The sequence below is a fragment of the Tenrec ecaudatus genome, chromosome 4 (genome assembly GCF_050624435.1).
Source record: "Tenrec ecaudatus isolate mTenEca1 chromosome 4, mTenEca1.hap1, whole genome shotgun sequence".
Taxonomy (NCBI): Eukaryota; Metazoa; Chordata; class Mammalia; order Afrosoricida; family Tenrecidae; genus Tenrec; species Tenrec ecaudatus.
The window spans coordinates 23340304-23359915 of record NC_134533.1 but is presented as its reverse complement, the minus strand read 5'-3'; the positions used below and the strand labels follow the sequence as shown (position 1 = coordinate 23359915).

General features: G+C 51.8%; 1 protein-coding gene across 4 annotated transcripts in view; it reads right to left on the bottom strand.

Moving 5' to 3' along the window:
- Window positions 1-5491: 5491 nt before the first annotated feature.
- Window positions 5492-19612, bottom strand: part of CELF1 (CUGBP Elav-like family member 1) — a 92118-nt gene continuing 77997 nt past the window's right edge. Inside the window, exons 6-14 of one of the 4 annotated variants that reach the window (XM_075545727.1) lie at window positions 19524-19603; window positions 19036-19197; window positions 16533-16596; window positions 15031-15159; window positions 14149-14262; window positions 13428-13613; window positions 12048-12191; window positions 11459-11624; window positions 5492-8399 (exon numbers count right to left, since the gene is read on the bottom strand). In XM_075545727.1, the coding sequence (XP_075401842.1) occupies window positions 11497-11624; window positions 12048-12191; window positions 13428-13613; window positions 14149-14262; window positions 15031-15159; window positions 16533-16596; window positions 19036-19197; window positions 19524-19603 (1007 nt within the window). In that variant the 3' untranslated portion in view covers window positions 5492-8399; window positions 11459-11496. Of the gene's footprint in view, window positions 8400-11458; window positions 11625-12047; window positions 12192-13427; window positions 13614-14148; window positions 14263-15030; window positions 15160-16532; window positions 16609-19035; window positions 19198-19523; window positions 19604-19612 lie in introns of all 4 variants that reach the window. The other 3 variants (XM_075545725.1, XM_075545728.1, XM_075545726.1) reach the window with 3 other exon arrangements.

The window sequence follows — 19612 nt, the reverse complement described above, 5'->3', positions numbered from 1 at the left end:
CTGAACCTGGTTAGCACACGCGAGTGGGTGCTTGCTGGGGGGCAGCGCTACACGGAGCCTTGGAAGCATCTCCCAGTTCTGCTGGGTGGGCGGGTCCATGTCCTTGGACAGGAGTCTGAGGCAGACACAGGCACACGGTTGGCTCAAGGTCTCAGCGCACGCGAGGGTAGGGCAGGTCTCAGAACCTGGCAAACGTACCGCAGAGCACACCGCCCCCTTACAAGGGCCGGTCTAGCTTGACGTGACATGTTTGGAATTTAACTCACTGGAAAAGGATGTTCTGAAAAGGTTGCTACGTTGCATGTGACCGCCAGCCAGTGGCACCCACAGCTGAAGGGACCCAGGTAGCTTCCTCCCTGAGGGGCTCTTGGGCAGGGGTGGGGGCGCGCGCCACAGACCAGCAGCTGGGAACAACTTCCTGTGGGATAGGGCCCAGCTCTGGCACTGCTAGTGAGACCCCTCCCTGTAGACTGGCTCAGAGGGGCCTGGGGGTCCCTCATTTGTCTCCTGGGCACCCACTGAGGGGCTACAGAGTTCAGGTACTGATGAACCAAGTGCAAAACTTAAGGCCTTTTCCTTGCTTCGTGAGTCGCCGGAGATTTCTAAGTCCTGTGCAAAATGCTTAATGTAGCTGTAGGTGGGGACACTCCAGGGCGTTCTGGGGCAAAAGCAAGTGGTATCTCCTAAAGCTATTTATTTTGTTCACTCCTTCAGTTGCCAAATGTTGTTTTGCAAAACCAGTTGTGGCCCTAAGGTCATGCTGCGCCCCCACGTGGCAAGAGTAGAGCGATGTTCTCGTACTTATTTTAAAAGACGGTTCGGTTGACTGCGCGGCCCACCACTGAATGCACTTCGAGGAGCAGGGACTGTTTTCAAGTCCCAGAGACGCCCACCAGTTGTTTATACTGAATAAACCACCATCAAAATAAACAATAAATAACTGGTGAGCTGGCTTGGTGACACTCTTGGTAACCTTGGAGTTCTAATCACACGGTCGGTCGGCAGTTCAAACCCACTAGCAGCTCAAAGGAGAAAGATGATCGTCAAGGTTTAATTTGGGGAGGCTGGGAGGAAGGGGGAACTGATCCCAGTGACCAATGCATAACCCCCCACCCAGCCCACAGCCCGAGGGGGACAAACAACAGAAACGTGGGTGAAGGGAGACAATGGTCAGTGTAAGATATGAAAATAATAATGTATAATTCATCAAGGGGTCACAAGGATGGGGAAAACTGAGGGGGGAAAAAGAGGAGCTGATACCAAGGGCTCAAAGAGGTTTAGAAAATAATGATGGCAATATGTGTACACTTATGCTTGATAAATTGATACATGGGTTGTTCTAAGAACTGTAAGAGCTCCCAATAAAATGATCTTAAAAATTAATTTTGGGAATTCTATCAATGCTTGTTTTATGAGTTTATTTTACACCTGGCACTGAGGGGCCCCTCAAGGGTCTCAGCTCTACAGGAAGCTGGGGCCAGGCTGGCCTGGGTTGAAAGGAATTATCTACTCGGCTTTGTCTCTCTCCCGATCCCCCCAGGTGCTGGGTGACCTGCAGCAGCAGGACCATTATCAGGGTTTCTTAAAAGCAAAGCGCCCGGTCAGCATGTCCCTAATAATGAGAGGTGTGAGGTCTGTAAGCAGTAGGTCTAGAGTACCGGCAGCTTTGTACTTCAGAGGTGGCTGCTGAAAAAGTGCGTTGTTTCCCAAAGTGGGCAACACCGCCCCCTGGGGGCACAGGAACCAGCAAGGGGCTGCAAAAGCAGACACCCACCTTTTATCTTTGAAGCATTTAGCAAGATGTTCCTTGGAGACAGATGAGAGAGACCTCTCGGCTCATGTACTTTGGACATGTTATCAGGAGAGACCAGGCCCTGGAGAAGGGCCGCGTGCTTGGTAAAGCGGAGGAGCAGTGCAGAGGAAGACCCGTGATCAGGTGGCGTGACAACACGGCTGCAGCCCTGAGTTCGCACATGACAGCTGTGAGGACGATGCAGGCCCGGGCACACAGGGTCGCTCTGGGTCAGAATGGACCCAACTGTACTCCGCGGCCGCCCTGCACAGGGGTGTCACAGCATCCCCAGCTCACTCGGCTGGCACTCCTGGGTGGCCTGATGGCAGTTTGGAGGCAAGAAAGTCCCCACCTGGGGCTCCCCAGAACTGCCAGGCCCTGGTTTGTCTGTTTTTTGTCTCAAATAGGGGTGGTATGCCAAATGAGCTTTGGAACCGATGAACGCAACGTGTAATTCACTGAAGTAGCAACAGGGGCTCATGAAGGACAAAGTGGGTGGCGGTGGTCTAGAAGATGGGGATTCAGCTGAGGCGGACACTGGAGACAGCGGTGGGCAGGCCAGGGTGGAGAGGACATGTGCACAGAAGGGCCCCCGGAGGGAAACTCCGATTAGAAGTTCACCCACGAGTCCAGACTTCCTGGCCTGGTTGCGAGAGGGCAATATCACCACAGGAGACGCTTCAAACCCGAATGAAACCATCCTGATCCCTTCTAGCCAAGTAACAGCATGGCAGACCAAAAAAAAAAAAAAGAAGTTAATTACCCATGAGCACCCTGGCCTCCTGCCATCCCATCAAGAGGGTTTCTGAGGCTGTGCATATTCACAAGAGCAGACAGCCTCATCTTTTAGAGGAGGGGCCGGTGGGCTCAAACCACCAACCCTGTCATCAGGAGACATCGCCACTCGAGCCATGCCCCCAGGAGGCAGTGCTTCGTAAAAACCCAGTTTTGGGGTCTGGAAAGGACGAGGAAGCAAAGATGAGAAGACAAGGTGGTGAGGAAACAAGCACCCTGGGAACCGTGCAAATTAATGAAGTATGGACATATCTGTGTAAAAATCGTGAAGCCAACAATTTTCAGTAAATTGTTTACTGAAAGTCTTGGAGCGCAGGGTGGATGAGAGAAGACACAGGTCGCATCACATGACTTTGTCCGGAACAGGCAAACCTAGAGATGTAGGTTAGTGGCCCGGGAGGGGCTGAGGAGAATGCTCTAAAAATAGGTCCATGGGGCAGCGGCTCCGAAGCTTTGAAAGGATGGACTGTGAGGTGTCGGGCCTCGGGAGGGCTCTCCAGGGCTGCCATCTTTCCACAGCCCCTCGCCCGGCTTTTCTTACGCTTAATTAGTCATTGAGCACAAACTGCCACTCAAAGGGACCATCTCTCTCAGTGCATGTTTAAATAAAACCCACGGAGCTCCAGGAAGGGGGATGTGGGCAGGGTCGGTCGGACCTTTTGCCGGGTGTGGGGGCAGCATGGTCCCATCCTGAGACGGACTTCCCTAGGGCTGGCGCTCACCAGTAAAGGAAACGCCATGTAACAAAGAAATTAATTGGCAGATGGTAGGGGCTGGAGAGGAGCACCGAGAGGGAAGGAGATGCTAGAAAAAGGCAGAAGGTGCCAGAGAAAAGGTCATTTATGCTTCCCCCTGGAGGGCAAACCTTCTCCGGCATGAGCTTGACATTCCCGGAGGGGAAGAGACAAGCTGGTCTCTCATCACCTTCCTTCTCCGTGGTGTCTTCATCAGGGGCTGAGCTGATCAGGGGGCACACAGCAGGTGATCAGCGAGATGGGAACCCGGTGCGGCTGCAAACCCTGGAGCTGGCAGAGGTGGCTGCCAGAGGGGTTTTTCCAAGGACCCCAAGACCATTGAACGAGGCGCTGCCTCACGCCCACAGCTGCAAGTCTTCTTGAAGGATGCACTCTTGGCATCCTTTTTGCTTTAAAGTAAAAGCAGCAGCAGCCTTAACTGTGACGAGATGCGCTAGGTGTACTTAGTACTCTAAGACCACCTGCCACTTAGCTCGGAACAAAGGCAAACGCCTGTGATAGACAAGGGCCGCCACCTGGACCCACTGTAAGGAGACACTCGCTACAGCTTCAAGATTGGTGCCCTCTCATCTCATGATCCATTACACTGATCTCCCAGGGTCAAATACGGATCTTTGAGATGGGCGTTTTACACGTGAATGGGGAGGCCAGGGAAGCACGCATGTTTTTAACCATACTATTGGAACATCCCACTGACGCCACTCCTCTTACTGGTTAGAGTGAGGTAAAGCTCAAAATGATGCCGGCTTAGGTGGCCCCGGCAACCAGAAAGGGTCTCAGGTGAGGAAAGGTGAGTTTATTTAGAAGCTGAGTTCAAATCAACCTTGTGGGTCTGAGGGGAAAAGCTGCCAGGACTCAGCAGCCAGAGGAGGGAGGCAGTAAAATCTCCCAGGGTCCCCCTGGCTCTGTGCTGGTTAGAAGAGGTTTAGGGGTCATGCTGACCTGGCTGAATTCTCAGCACGCACCAATTTCTTTCTAGTTGTGACCTTACGTAGGCAACCTCATTCTCTCAGCCTCAGCTTGTCATAAAATTGGGGGGGGTGTCCCAGACTCTGCCCCCCACCCCCCCAGGGTGGCTAGGAAGCCTGGAATCCATGATGTGCAACCAGCCTTTCCCCGGCACCGAGATGGTTAATGCGCAGAGCTGGGATAAACCTGGTCTTGTTCATTCAAAGCTCCCATCTCCAAAATGTTGTTTTCGTGAGTAAAATAGCACTTGAATGTAGGCTTTGGTGGGCAGATTCTCTGATGTCCCACAGCTGTCACCACTTTCGGGGGAGCTGTTCAGTGGAGGATAGTCCACACGGCTCCACAGCCTGGGAGGATGCTTAGTTGAGTCGGTTCTAGAAGCTTCTTCAACTGTTGATGTCTCAGAGAAGATGGGGAGGTGGACAAGAGTGAGGAGCTGGAGAGGACATTCCCCAATACTCACCCCTCCAGGATCCTGGCTTTGTGGACCGCAGTGGGCATTCACTGGAAATGCTACCCTAGATATTAGAACCGAGGAGCTAAGGGGGATTTGAGGCCTGGTCCACCTCTGCCCACCAGGTTCCAGGGCAGTTGCCTACCTCTGTCGTGGAGGGGCTGGGGGAGTCGACGGGAGGAGGGGGATAGCAGGAAACATGTGTGTGCTTTTCGTTAGCCAGTGCCCGAGACTCCTGGCTAGCTGAACCTGAAGCTCTCAAGAGACCTGAGGCAGCCCTGGGTAAAGGCTTCTCTTGGAGAGTGATCCGGACAGAGACCCCGTCGTGAGGTCAGAGGGAAGGAAATGGGGGCTAGCCTGCCTCCAGCAGGAACTTTAGGATCAAAATGGCTGCTGTGGTCTCAGGATTTGCAGCACCAGGGAAGGTGCTGGCTGCCAGGTCTGAAGGTGCCTAGCCAGACATGGGAGGCGCAGGGAGAGAGGCTCCCGAGGAAGCCCAGGCGCTCACAGGCAGGGCCTCTCGGGGGAACAAGGGAGGTGGGGAGGTACGCAGCTGTCCAGGGGACACATCATCTTTCAAGAGCGTTCGGTGGATCGCGAGCACAGCACTGGGCACCTCACAGAGAAGCCTCACCCTGGGGTGGTCCACCCCCTCTCCCTGTCTGCAGCCCCACCCTCCCCAAGGACCCACCCACTCCCCCGCAAATGACAACTCCGCAGGCATCGTCAGTTCTTCTCAAACAGTTTAATAGCAAATAAACAAAGAAAGGTCCACACTTGGCAGATACAAAATGACTTTTTTGTCCGTGTGTCTGTGCAATTAAAACAGATTTAGGTTCCCCATTGGGACGGAAGGAAAACACACAGAAAGGAAGGCGATTCCTTGGAAACACATACTCCCTTGCTCCAAACTCGTAACATTTTAATCCACTACACAAACTCTGTGATCAAGTCGGAAGAGCAACAAGGGCTCTTCTTTTTTTTTAAACCATTAAAAGTAAAATCCATAATTTTCTACAGAGTACAACACAAGTTCACACAAAAAAGACATTTTCTTTTGCAAATCAAAACAGGGGCGGAAGGAAAAGCTCAAAGGAGGGGAAGCATCTGTACGGCTGCGTCACGACTCTGAGTGGATGGACTCCCGTTGCTGCTGCTGCAGAACAGACTGCGTTTGGTCATAGTGGCAATTTATTTTTCTCTTCACATTGTGAAATCACTTTACATTGTTTTCTAGTAGAAAAGGCAAAAAACTGTACAAAACCCCTAGTGTTAAATACAACGTTTGTACCAATAAAAAACTCACACAGGTTTGTCTTCAAAATGTAAAGTTTTTTTTTTCTTTTTAAATTATTCACAAAAAGCAGCTGGAAATCAGAAAGGCAGCTGCCGCTCCAGGGTCTCAAATCCATTAAAACCACCACAGAACAATTAAAACAATCAGAGAGAAAGGAAACGGAACAGTGTCCAACGTTTGGCATTTGGTTTTATCCACAGGTTTTCCCAGAGCTCCTCTTGGAATTGAAAGCAAAAGATATTGGCAAACACGAATTTTCGCAATACACACGCAGGGGCCTCGGGGCCTTCTGCCAACAGAGGCGGCTCTGTGCAGTCAGACTGTGGCTGCGCAGCAGTCTTGCTCGGGCTGGGCTGCTGGCCTCTCTCTCTCCATCCCACCCCCATCTCCAGACACTGAGCAGCCTACTATATCCAGGACCCCCACGGGGGCCCCTTGCCCCCCAAGTAAGAGGGGGCTCCGGCATCAGCCTAGCACCCTGCTGGGTCCCAGGGCAGAAGTTCTGCTGGGCTCTGCCCTCGCCAACCCTAGCACAGAGGATGCTCAACAGTGTTCTACCTTCTCCCCCCTCGGGCCCTGGCCCACCTCATGGCCCTCCCTGGACAATCAGGGCACCCGACTAACAACTCTCCCAGCCGCAGCCGCAGTCTGGGTGGGACCTACCATGAACCCTATCTTCCCTCTCAACCGCTCATCCCACAGGCCCGCCGGGGCCTCTCGCCTCGCCTCCTCTGGCCTCGCCTGCCTGCCCTTCACATTCTTACTCACATCCCCCAGCCCTTGAGGCCAGGTGGTGCCACTAGACAGGAGGGCAAGCTCCCCGCAGGGAACCAAGGGACTGGCTTGCCTGGCACCCATGGACAGCAGCTATTTGGCTCTTCACTCAATTTAGAGACCAAATCCCTGCCCTCCCCCACCCCACCAGCTAAGCCCAGCAGAGCTGTGGTGAAGAGCCAATGTGGGGCGGTTGGTGCCCAGGGCTGTAAACAGTGTGAAGACTGTAGTATTGTGCTTGTCACTGAGGAAACAGCGCCAGCAGGTATGTCGCCACTCAGTGCTCGGATGGCCTTGTATGAGTGGTTAGGAGCATCCTCCTTCCTCCGGCCGAGAGGCGCTCAGACCCCTAATGTGCTAATAAGCCTCTTGCCCACCCGTAGCCACCTTTGGGGCTCCTCTCTGTGCCCCTTGCAGCCCTCTCTCTCCTGGAGGCCCACTGAGGCCGCGCGGGGTGACAGTCTAAGTGCACAGGCAAACGCTCTATGGGCAACGGAGGAGAAAGTTGCCACTTCAAAATAAAACAATACACTCTTGGAAAGAAAAAAAAAATCAACCCTACAACAATTTAAAACAGCTTCTTTGAAACCCTTTTAGATGGGCCAGTTTTTGCACAAACTATAGAAAACAGAGAGGTGACGGTGATAGATACGAAGGTGTGAAGGGGCAGCAGGACACATGCAGAACTTGGGTTTTTCTGGGCTTAATCTTAGTAGGAAAGGAGGGGGAAACAAAAACTCAACACAAAAACAAAACAAAACGAACCAATAGTTAAAAAAAAAAAGGAAGCAGCATCACATTTTGCTGTGGAGACTGTGGGGACAAGCATGGAGGGGGCAGGCAGGGCCGGGGGGAGGGGCTGAGTGGGGCCGGGAGGCGCCGCCCACAGGGAAGAGCCACAAAATAAACGGGGTGGCCGGGCCCCAAACTGCAGCCTGCGGTCACAACGGGCCAGGAGCTCAGCTGTTTTCTGTAGCCCCAAAGTCGAAATGACAAAAATAAAATCAACACACGCGGTCTCCTCCAGCCCCACAAACTGGATCTCAGCGAAATGTGCTCGGAGCCTCAGGTTTCACTTCAGTGACATCTTTTATTTCATCGCTCGCTTCACAGTTGTCGTAGAACTACGCCCGCGGAGCAAGGACGCCTAGAAGCGACCGGCCTCGTGCTCACGGAGGAACGGGCACCACGCACTGCGTGCTAGCAGGGCCACTCTGAAGACAGTTACAAAGAATTGGAATCACAAAATCAAGTGGTTATCTTATGAAGTTCTAGAAAAATAGATTTTTTATATTCAAATGCAAGTTTAAATATCTCCCCTTCAGCAGTCGTTCTAGCAAAACCAATTTGGGAGCACAAAGGAACAACAACAACAAAAAACCAAGGAAAGAAAAAACAGAAAGAAACAAACATAATAAAAAATACACATCAGCATCAAAGGTCAACACAAGGTCAAAGGTGAGAGTTCAAGCATCAGAGAAGCTGAAGAGACAGGGATTTGGACGATGTACTTGACGCCACATCGACATGCTTTAGGCACAACGATGAACAAACGGCAGGAATCTAGAAAAAAAACAAACCAGAAAGAGGGAGACCCACTGAGTTACACAGAGCAATACATCCAAACAGAGAGAGAGAGCAGGACACTCACGGTGTACAGCCCTGAAATGAGGGGGGTGGGGTGGGGTGGGTGGTCGCGGCACTGGTGATGACAGGGGCTTTTGCACATGCTAACAATGGACACAGGGAAAGTCATAAAGGACATGGAGGAGGACACCAAGACACATCCAACTGCCAGAGACAGACCGGAACCTACGGCTTGGATTCCTACGCCCCGCCCCCCACGAAGCACCCAAACACAGGAGAGGAGGCAGTGGGAGCCCAGCCCCCCTCTCCCTGCCTCCTTGTCAGGACCCAGGCTGGCAGCAGAGACTAGCTTGCTGGCTGGGGTGGGAGAACCCGGGAGAGGGAAGAGGGCCAGAATCGCTCAACACCATGGGGATGGCTCTCTGATCTCAACTATCCAAGCTCCTGGCCTCCACGCAGACCCTGGCCCCTCGTGGGGGAACCCAGGAGGTGGTGGCCTGGCTGCATCCAGGACAAATGCTTTTCATGATACAACCCGAAGGAGGAAACAACTCCGGCAGCACACACACTACAGAAGAGGATGGCAGAGACTGGACTGTGGGTTTCCCCTCTGAGCTGAGCCTGGCTCTGGTCCGGGAAGAGAACTGTGCTCGTGGGCAGCGCTGCCGCTGTGGCCCTCAGCGGACAGGGGTGCCTGCTCACCCGCTGGCCACTCTAGCCGTCCAGGGCCCTGATGGGGCACAGGCTCCTTTTAGGAACGAGACCCTCCCGCCCCCCAGCAGGTATGAAACCTCAGGTCCGATATCAGAAGCAGGTTGATTGCACCTTTGCCTTTTTACCAGGGGGAGAGGGGTTCATGAGAGCTCAGGGGTGAGACAGGGAAGAGGAGAGAGTGGAGCTGGCATCCGGCTAGACCTTGGCTGAGGAGGGAGAACAGAAGGTTCGCAGTCGCAGCAGGGCAGCGCCCCCCAGAGCACAGCTCTCTCCACCCACCAGTTCACAGCATTTGTGCTCGCCCCTGGTGGAGGAAGCTGGGCTGCCATCGGGGCCACAGAAAGTCAGTAGTTTCAATCATACACAGCACCCTGTGTGTACAACAATCACATTCTGGATTCTATAAAATCCTGGCCTTTTCCAGAGATATAATTTAGGTAATAAATATTCTCCACCCCGGAGCTGTATAAAACTTCTATAAAAATAGAAACGACATTCTTGGTTCCAGCTGGTTGGGGTTCAGAACAGCGCCTCCCCAACCTAGCATTTTTTTTCTTTTTTTGTTTTGTTTTTTATTTTTTTGCATTTATTAAAAAAATCCCGTCATGCCCCTGGAAGCCTTTGGAACAGTTTTATCCTTGGAAACACAGGACATATTTCTCCCAGTGTGCAGAATTCAAGTTTACATGGTTCAGCTTCAAAAGTATATTATTTCATGTGTCTTCGAGGACAAGAGACCCACGTTATCACTGTAAGAAAGAAGGGAGCAGCGGTCCCAGCTCCAATGGGGGAAAACCCACCAGCAACAGCTCCCTGCACAGGGGCACGCTGGCTGGTCCCTGTCTGTTACCATAGAGAGCAGGACAAGGACGGGCCCCATCGGATGCAGCAGTGGACCAGCCCTTTAACTCGTCCCTCTGCTGCTAGAATTAGGACTGGTCTTGTGTAATACTCTGGGATCCAGTCCTGGGCTACCTCTGCCCAGGCAAATGCTCCCGGTGGGTCCTCCCTGGCTCTCCAGCCTCAGAGGCTGTGTGGGTCACATGCTAGAACGGGGGCGCCCATGGAAACAGCAAGGAGAGCCCACTGTAAGCACAAGGACAGAGCTGGACAAGGTAATACTGAGGTAAAAGAACACTAAATCCATACAAAGGCTGTAAACATCCTACTGCTTTCCTCTGTCCCCACGAACAGAAAGTCGGGCTCCCGCGGCTAAGAGAGGGGGCTTGCCAGGCCTCTCTGGGGACATGAAATCTGGGCCAGCTCTACCTGGGAGGCCAGTACCGGATTCCCAAGTCCTCTTTAATGCTAAGTGCTGGAAGGGGCTTTCTGATTCAGGTACACAACGAGCGGGCTTTCTCCTCCGGCCTTATCAGCTAGATCACGCAAGCCCTTCTGGGATCTGCCCTAATGAAAAATGTTGGGTGGAAGTGTCGCTCAGTATGTGGTGCACTGCACGGCAAGAAACCCAGCAGGGCCTTCCCTAAGGGCCTTCCCTACAGGGACCGCTTAGAAAGGGGCAGGCTCCACAGTTCGGCATTGAAACCGACAGACCCAGGGTCTCTTTGACAGGCTGCTTCTCTCAAGCAGCCACGGGCCAGGCAGCGACTCACCTTTCTCAATGGCTGACTGGGGAAGCAGGTAAGAGGTGAGGGCTGGCTGAATTTTGCATATGTCAGGAGAATTTACAGGGGCTTTATTCCCAGAGAATTGCTAGCCTCTTCGTGGGAGAGAGAGGCAGAGAGATCCAGGATACGAATCTGAATATTAGGCAGCAAAGACTCTCGATTTCCAAAGTAGGCAGCTGGCTGTGGAGAGGCTCTGCTCCAGCAAACTCTCCAGGTCCTCCCAGCCCCCGGTGTCAGCTCTCATTTCACCCACCTTCCCCCCTGGAAGGTTTGGAGAGGTGGGGGCCAGGAGTTTGCTCCACTTAGACCTTTCTTTTTCTTTTGGGGGTAGTTGTTTGGGGCAAGTTCTGATCTTCTTCCTTTTACAGGTCTCCCCATCCCCCCCCCCCCCCGGGTGGTTTGGTGTTGGTCCTTCTCAACACACACACTGGTTACAAACACAGCAAACTTTAAATCAAGGAGGAAAACAAAACAAAAAACAAAAACCTCAGGATATGGCACCTAAACTCCAAAGTGAAACACTGGAAATCAAAGCACACACTCGTCCTCTGTACGAAGCGAAACTCCCAAGAAGGCCGTAGCCGAGTCTTCGGGGCAAGCGGTGCCTGCGCGAGTGGCGGGGGTCAGGGTCCAGGCCTGTCAACACACAGCCTCGGGGCTTCCAATCATTAAGGGTGCTCCTTCCCCACTTACCAGAAGACCCTCTCACTGCAGTCTCAGGGGGGGCACGCTCAGTAGGGCTTGCTGTCATTCTTCGAACGTTTCAGCTGCACTTTCAGTCGCTTCATGCCAATCTGAAAGCCGTTCATGGACTGGATGGCAGCTTGAGCCGAAACAGGATTGTCGTAACTCACAAAACCTGCGTGTCCAAGAGGAGCTCGAGGTCAGAGCCCAATGACTCAGGTCCTCCAACACTAGACATGCTTCTGTGTGTCATCTTAAACCCCAACTAATGTTACTGCCGCAGACCCACATCGCGACCCCCCTGCCCCTCCCAACCATTTTGCAGGTTATTTCTCTAGTCCACCCACCGAGAAAGCATCGAGAGAGCTAGAAGAAGAAAAAGAAATGGGAGGGAGGAGAGGAGGAAAGAGTGGGAGAGGGGAGAAGGAGGGAGGGAGGGAAGAAGGGAGGGAGGGAGGGGGAGAGAGAGCGTGCACGCATGCAAGCGTGCACGCGCAGGATCTGCCCATGGTGGAGGCAAACAATGACCTGCAGCTAACCCCAGCTCTTCCTCATTGCCACACTCTCACACCCACCCCAACAGGAGAAGCCAGCATACCAAAACACTTGCTCAGGTTCGTCTGCTTGTCTATAAAAACCTTGGCCGAGACGACATTCCCAAAGGGCATAAACATCTGCAGCAGGTCCTGATCCCCAAACTCCTGGGGCAGGTGGTAGATGAACAGGTTGGCTCCCTCTGGACCTTCAAGACACCCATGGATTGGCAAGCTATCAGTATCGAGCAAGCTCCCCGTCCTGGGCACCATTCTCCCCATGTTTGCTGCCCACCAGGCTCATACAGGTAACTCATCAGATTCTCCATAGCAGGGGACTGGAGGGCAACCTTGAAAACTGACTCCCTCCCTACGCTGGGCCACCAGAGAATGTTCGACTTCGACTCACGCTGGGACAGGAAGGGAGGAGACTGGTGTGGGGAGCAATAAGATCAGGGACTAGGGACTCACAGAGGGGCACAGAAGTGCCCCTTTTAAAATCTAGCACAGAAACAGGGGCAGCAGAGAGGTCAGCAGTTACCAGAGGTGGGGAGCTGGGGCAGGAGAGGTGGTGCAGGCTCGTCAAGTTCACAGAGCTCTACAGACCATGGCCAGAAGAACCGCAGGGAAACAGCCACCCACCTTCCTCCAGCCTGGCACTGGCTGCCCTGCGGGGTCATCTTCATGCCTACGCCTCCCCTCCCTTCATCACACTGCTTCTCTAGAGGCTAATGGCTGTGCCCTCCCTCGGAACCCCCGCAGCAAAGGCAGTGTCCCTCGTGCTGTTGCGCACCGCTCAAACACCTACAGCCAGTTCACTTGCTGCCCGTCTGCTTCACGGTTTCTACGGAAAGGTCGACACCATGATGGCAGAGCCACCAGCACATCCCACAGGGCACAGGAATGTGCAATTCAAAGCCAGTCAGGAGGAACTAGACCACAATTCCTTACTGCTGTGGCAAGAGAAAAAATTTCTCTTTCCTACAAGAAGTGCTTAAACCTGACCAGCTCTGAGTCCCGAACCCCACTCAAAACTGAGCACAAAGGCCTCCTTCCACCTGCGGGGCTTTCTCTTCACCACACTCTGCCTGTAAAGCCTCTCCTGAGAATCACACCGTTATGTCCAAACACACTTTCCACGGGCCCGCCTCACCCCACCCCGCGTCAACGGGGCAAGGCACCCATCAGACTGTGAGGAGGAACCCACCACAGTGTACAGCTACAAGGGGCTGAAAGGGTGCTGTCTTTAAGAACCCAGCGTCTAAAGCTTGTCACAGGGAGCCATACATTTAAAACACAGCTGGCACCTGTTTGTCCATCTAGAAAGTGCTGCCCTCCTGGCAGACAGCCCGAGAACATCTGCCGTCCCAAATGCTCTGACAGCGTCCAGACCCCCGAGAGGGCCGTCCCTTCCCCCACAGGCTCCCGGCTCCTGGAGCCCTCACCTTCCTTCTGGCTGCCAGCAGCACCGATGCTCTGCTGTGTCAGCAGGTTCTGGTTGTACAGGGTGGGGAGTGCAGCGGCAGCGTACTGCTGGATGCCCGAGTAGGCCTGGGTCAGGGCCTCCATTGTGCTCCCAGTGCCGTTAGAGAGGCCACTGCTGCCCAGGCCGCCATTTAAAGCCGCCATTCCTGAGTCGGGAGAGATCAGGGTTACCACGGGGAAAGACTCAATGGGAGGCAACAACAGGCAGAGCCGACAGAGGGTAATCCCAGGGCTCTTCCTCCCGGTCAGCCGCGGTGCTCCCAAGAAGCTGGGGAAGGCAGCGGCCAGGTCTCCCTGTGCCTCCCCCGTTGCTGTGGCTTTCCACCACTCTCACATGGAGGTGAAACTGGGGCAGAAGGGACACGTGTGACCTCTAACAAGAGGTGGGCAAACCCTGCCATCACAACAGCAGCTGACATGTGCTGAGTGCGGGCGGGCTACATGCTCGCTCAGAGTCCCGATAACCCCTGGAAGCATTGTGAAAACTCCCACTTCACAGAGGAGAAAATAACCGTGAAATGATGTTGCCAGTTACAGTGAGTGAAAGGGTGGAGGTGGGATTTAACTCCGGTCTTTAGGAATCCAATGATTTTTTTCCCTGATTTCATTGGAACCCGCCCCCTCACCATGTGCTGCTTTGCATAAGGGATGGCCTGATGACACCCAGGGGCTGCCCCTTACCTGCCAGAGAGCTGACGTTGAGGCCGGCGGTTGCTCCAGCTAGCGTCTGCAGGGCCCCGAGGGAGGCTATGGGGTTGACAGAGTTGCTGCTACTGGAGCTTGGGGAGGACCCTGCTATGAGAAAGCCAGCAGTTACACTCAAGCCATCACTGGCCTCTTCTGTCCACAGCAAGCAGCCCAGCAGAGCGCTAATCTAGTGCCCCGTGCCCTGTGCAAGGAGCTTCCGGATTATTAATTCTGCTGCCATGGCTGGACATGAACAAATGTATCTATGACAGAACGAATCAAGCATTGTGAACTTTCTCTTAGGTCTAGAAGATGTTACTTGAGTGACTATAATATCAAGAAAATTACTGAGAAAAAAAGAAAAGAAACCAAACCTGACCTATGGTTCCCAGGGGTGGAGGAGGAGAGTGTCTGATCAGGGGGCACTGGGTTCATTGCAATGGTGGTGGAACAACTTGGAGAGGGACCACAATCAATAAAGGTTGCACAACACGAAGAGTATAATCAATGGGACTGAACGACACATGTAAAAGTTGAACTGCGCATGTTTTGTTGTGTGTACTTTCTCCCAAAATGGAGGGGAAAGACATGAATAAAAATATAACAGTGAGTGTATGGGGGGAAAGAAAATGTTCTAAAATTGATTGTGATAAAGTTGTGGTACAACGCTTCTTGATATGGTTGAACTATTGAATTATTGATATGTGGCTGAAATGCTAATAAAACAAAACAAAACGAAAAGAAAAGAAGTCATTTGAAAATCTGTGAAGTGGGCATACCAGCCTTGGAACAGGGTGTAAACTTGTGTAACACTGCCTTCAGACGGAGGATATGCCCAAGGCACACAGCCACATCCTGGCCCCGTGACAGGCTTACCTGAACTGGCGAGCACGCTGAGGGGACTGCTGGATGTAGTGAGAGCATTGGTACCACTCGGCGTGTTCTGAGCTGCACTGGCTGCAGCAGCTAGTGCTGCCAAATTCTGTAACTGCATTGCATTCAGCCCTGTAACATCCAAAGTAAGAGATCAGCCAGCAGGTAAGGTGCCTGACAGCCACTGCAGCACTGAGAGCACGCTTTGCAGAAGGCTGGTCCCAGACAAAGAGGGCTTCTTCTCCCCAACGGCTTTTCAAGAACCTCGACACATGCCTCCTCCAACGAGATTTCGATAGCATTCGATGCATGAAGACACAACAGTTTTCTTAGATGCCACCCCAAGCAAGCATTAAGAAAGGATGGGCATTCAGGAAACGGGGGGGGGGGGGGGGGGAGAGAAGGTGGTGGTGGTATGGGGTGTGTGTGTGTCTTATTCTGGACTCAAGAGCCGAGAGAATGATGTCATTAAAACCTGTAGTGCAGAAGGAGCTGTGTCTGAGACCCCACTTGCACTATGGGGGTGTGTGTGAGGTGCTCGTTGCTGGGGATGCATGAGGTACTCAGAGCTTTAGACAATGTGAAAACAGCCAGAAACAAAGAATGAAGAGAAGTGAAAATGTGACTAGCAGGCAAACAGAAGGAAAAGAGGCGGCCTTCCCTCAGAACACCTTGCAGACCCTCCACTGGGTGAGGGAAGACAGAAAGCGGTGGGAGTTTAAAAAACCCAAACACTACAATGCAGATTAGATCCAGCACCTGTCCAAAACCTTCACAATATATTACCGTTCCGGGGAGAGTGTCCGTTCAATCCCAGTGCTCAAACGCAGGCTGCAGTTGGGCTCAAAGGCCCCTTTCACATGGTGCGTGCACAGCCTTACTCTCTACGTCACTCTCGGAGCAGCTTTATTCCCCAACCCCCAACAATTTTCTGACGCCCTGGCTTGTTTGTGGTGTTTTGCTAGAAACTTGGGTGTTTTCCATGCGTATTCACCACCACCACCACCCACCACAAAAGAAACTCACCCAGGGCAGCCCACGTGAGAAATGGCAACCAACTACCTGGCTCTAGCAGCTGATTCAAGGTAAACCGTCTGCAAAGAAACTACCGCTGGCTGTTGCTAGAAAATCCATTTTGTACCAATGAAGAGTTCCTGAAATTTTCCCCATGCTAGTCTCTAGGTGGTAACCAGTCTTTCCCACCTTCTTCCCAATGAAGACTAAGGGTGAAGGGCAGGGGAACACCCTGGCAAGATCTAGCACTCAGCAACAACAGTGCCACCTTACAGAGACAAGGCACCCGAGTCCTGGGACGCTGATCTTATGCTCTATGCGATGAGAGCAAGATTTTCTTTTTTTTTTCCCCCTCTGCATGAAGGGTACAAAACTCTGGCCTGGCTCCTTTTAAGGCACAAAGTGGATGGGTGTTGCAAAACTCTCAGATGGCTGTGAGCTGGGTCGGTTGGCTGGCGGCTGCGGCTCCTCCACAGCAACAGAACACTTACCTCCCATTGGGTGGAGGCTGCTCAGGGTGTTGAGGTTCCCAGAGGAGGCAGTCTGCTGAAGGAGCTGCAAATAAAGCTAGACATTACACCAAAAAACAGAACAAGAGTGAGAGTGAGGGCTGGTTCTGCATCTGGGACGACTCTACAGTACAGCAAAGCGAGAGTGCAGAGGCCCCAGAGAGAAGAGTCGAAGCCAAGAACCCAAGCAAGCACAGCAGAAACTCGAGGCATCTGACAGCACAGGACAGGACAACACAGAAGCCCTGGCACAGAAGATACTATGTTACTGAGTACCGAGGCAAGCGCACGTCTTTTGGGCAGCAGAATGCAACACCGCAGAGGATGAAGTGGAGTGGGGAAAACAAGTCCCACTCAAGCAGTTGTGGGGCCAGCTGTGACGAGTATGTGCATGTGGAGGACTGCCACGTCCCAGGCTTGTTACAGCCACACAGCCTGCTCACTATGTAGGCGTTCCCACCACAACACTCATCATGCACACACAAAGCCACTGCATATCACACCTTCTAGGGCAATTTGTACAAGTTACCTCTGACTGGCCACTCGAACCCATGATTACAGCACTGTTTCCCAGATAGGAAGCCCTATCTTATGTCTGCCCTGAAAACTGGTGTGCCCTGCAGATGATCAACCACAATCATCACTATAAATTCTCATCAACGGTTGTGGTGGTGCGATAGCACACAACAAGAGGACCTGTCGATGACCTTACTTTGTAACCACTACCTCCACTGAACCAACTAACGAGCTAAGACTGTGTTCCATTCAAAACCAGCGATGGGAGTGGATACCCTGGGTCCTTTCTTCAACCTGTCGCTCAATCCTACAAAGGTCTCACAGGGTTCTGTGCCATCATGAGTACCTCAAGGCCAGAGCTGGTGGATGGGTTTCAAGATGAAGTTTGCTAACCTTCAGAAATGGAGTGAGAGGTGCATCTGCACATAATATTGACCAGCTTTTCAAAGGGATCTACAGTTCCACAAAAACCAGAAGTCCAGAGCAGAGATCCGAATCTGTGACCAGAGCTAAAAGTCCAGTGTCACTGTGGCTTGTGCTGGCCACTACGCCATAATCTTGTTGGAGATGACCCCTAGCGCCAAGAGCCATTCTTCCTTGTCAATCCTGACCCAAAGACATCACCATTCCTAGTTACCATCCCACATAATTGGTGCTGACTGGATTGGAAAGTTTTCCAGGAACTGCTTGGTTGTCTTTTTTACCCTTCGTTCATGTAACTTAAGCATAGTAATATAAATAAAGTGATAAAGATAGTTGGGAAAAACAAAAACCCCAGACGAGAGCAGAACCACAGCTCTAGTCAGTGGAGTGCAGGTTCTAGAAAATAATCTAATACCAACACACTATCCAAAGCACCTTTCCTTCCTTTTGGGCTTCTTGAATACCTTGGGCATACTGTACCAGACACTTTTTCATTCCTCCTAACTAGGAACAGTTCTCAGGGCATATCTAACTGAAACAAGAAACCAAGCTCTGAACATATCATTGTGCCCGTATGGAAAGTGGCAACAATGACAACAGGGAGAATTTGCTCTTCGGAGGCTCCATATTATCCAAGATGATTAACCCTCTTTTCAACTTCGAGCAATATTCCAGCAATCAGAAGCTATTTCACTGGTGAACTCTATCGACCACCAACACCTCCTGAGGAGAGAAGCTAAACAAGGGTGTCTTCTGACAATGTAAAACACAGGATCAAATGAGCCAAAGCAGACCATCTCTGCCATGTACAATCAACGTAAAAGGATGAGCACTGAGTGGTTTTACTAGTTACTCCACTGTGTGCTTTTTTTGAACTGCCCATGCAGTTTCCTTTACTGGGAGTTTCACAGGTGTCCAGATCTTTTCTTTCTGGCTCAGAAGACCCCACTGCAAAGATCAGTTCTTTGAGGGTAGAGCAGGAAAGGCATTGTGTTGCAGACCTAGGAAATCCAAGTAGCAAACAGGAGCCTGATGTTCTTTTCTGGATGATATGACTCACATTCACCCCAAGAAAGGCTACATGAAAGAAAATCTTTTTAGGAATAATGAAATCAGACATATACCTATAATTACCATTTAATAATGTCCATGTTAATCTCAATCTCTCAGTCGGCTGAAAGAACTATATTTCTCATTAGGGAAGAATTTTTATATGGCGCCCAACATCTAGCAGATATGAAGAGCTATCTAATAGAGAAGATTCCCTCAGGAATTTTTTCACTTGTGGGCAGAGACATGAAATGTTTCTAAGTCATTAAATTAGGAAATCAGAGTTTCACCTTAATTGTGGTTAAAATCTCTAGATACAATTAAGAGGTGTGTGATGAGACAGCGACTAAGCGAACTTACAGAAAGGTGTGTGAACTGAATTTTAAGTCAAATGCGAGAAGTTGCAAGTGCCCCTGTGCCTGTTAGCTTGGGACGGCAGAGGGAGAAACAGCTGGGAGCTTGCACAGACTGCAGGAAGCCAACCACAAAGACTCACTGCTAAATACTGCGGTCCAAGAGTATTGAGACCAGCCAGGTTTCCCCACACAGACGCTGCGCTGATTTGCTGCATCTGCTGCTGGAGCTGCTGCGCCATTCTCTTCTGTTCTTTGTCCTTCTGTGTGTCTGCAAATTTTACCACCATGGGCGATGAGCAGCCCTATGGAACACCAAAATCAAAAGTCAATTCCCTCCACCGGGCAAAGAAAAAACCCTGCCCTCCCTAGTGACATGTGGGCTATATCCTATTTCATTCAGGGTCCAATGATTCTCCTCCCAGCAAGACACAAATGGCAAAGGGGCACATAGTTCCAATACATTCATGTGCATGGATTTATCATCTATTTAAGCATCAGGTTTCAACTTTGGGACAGATGGGCCTGGGTAACTTTTAGGGTACTATGAGGAGGCACATGCTACTGAACTGGATAGCTAGCTGGCCTCACATTCAGGCCAAGGGCTTCCTCTTTCCCATCTGCTCCCTACCTCCATGGTCTGTGCTTGGTGCATTGCCTTGATAGCCGTCTGTGCCATGGCTCTTGTTGTAAAAGTCACAAATGCACAACCTGGTAAGA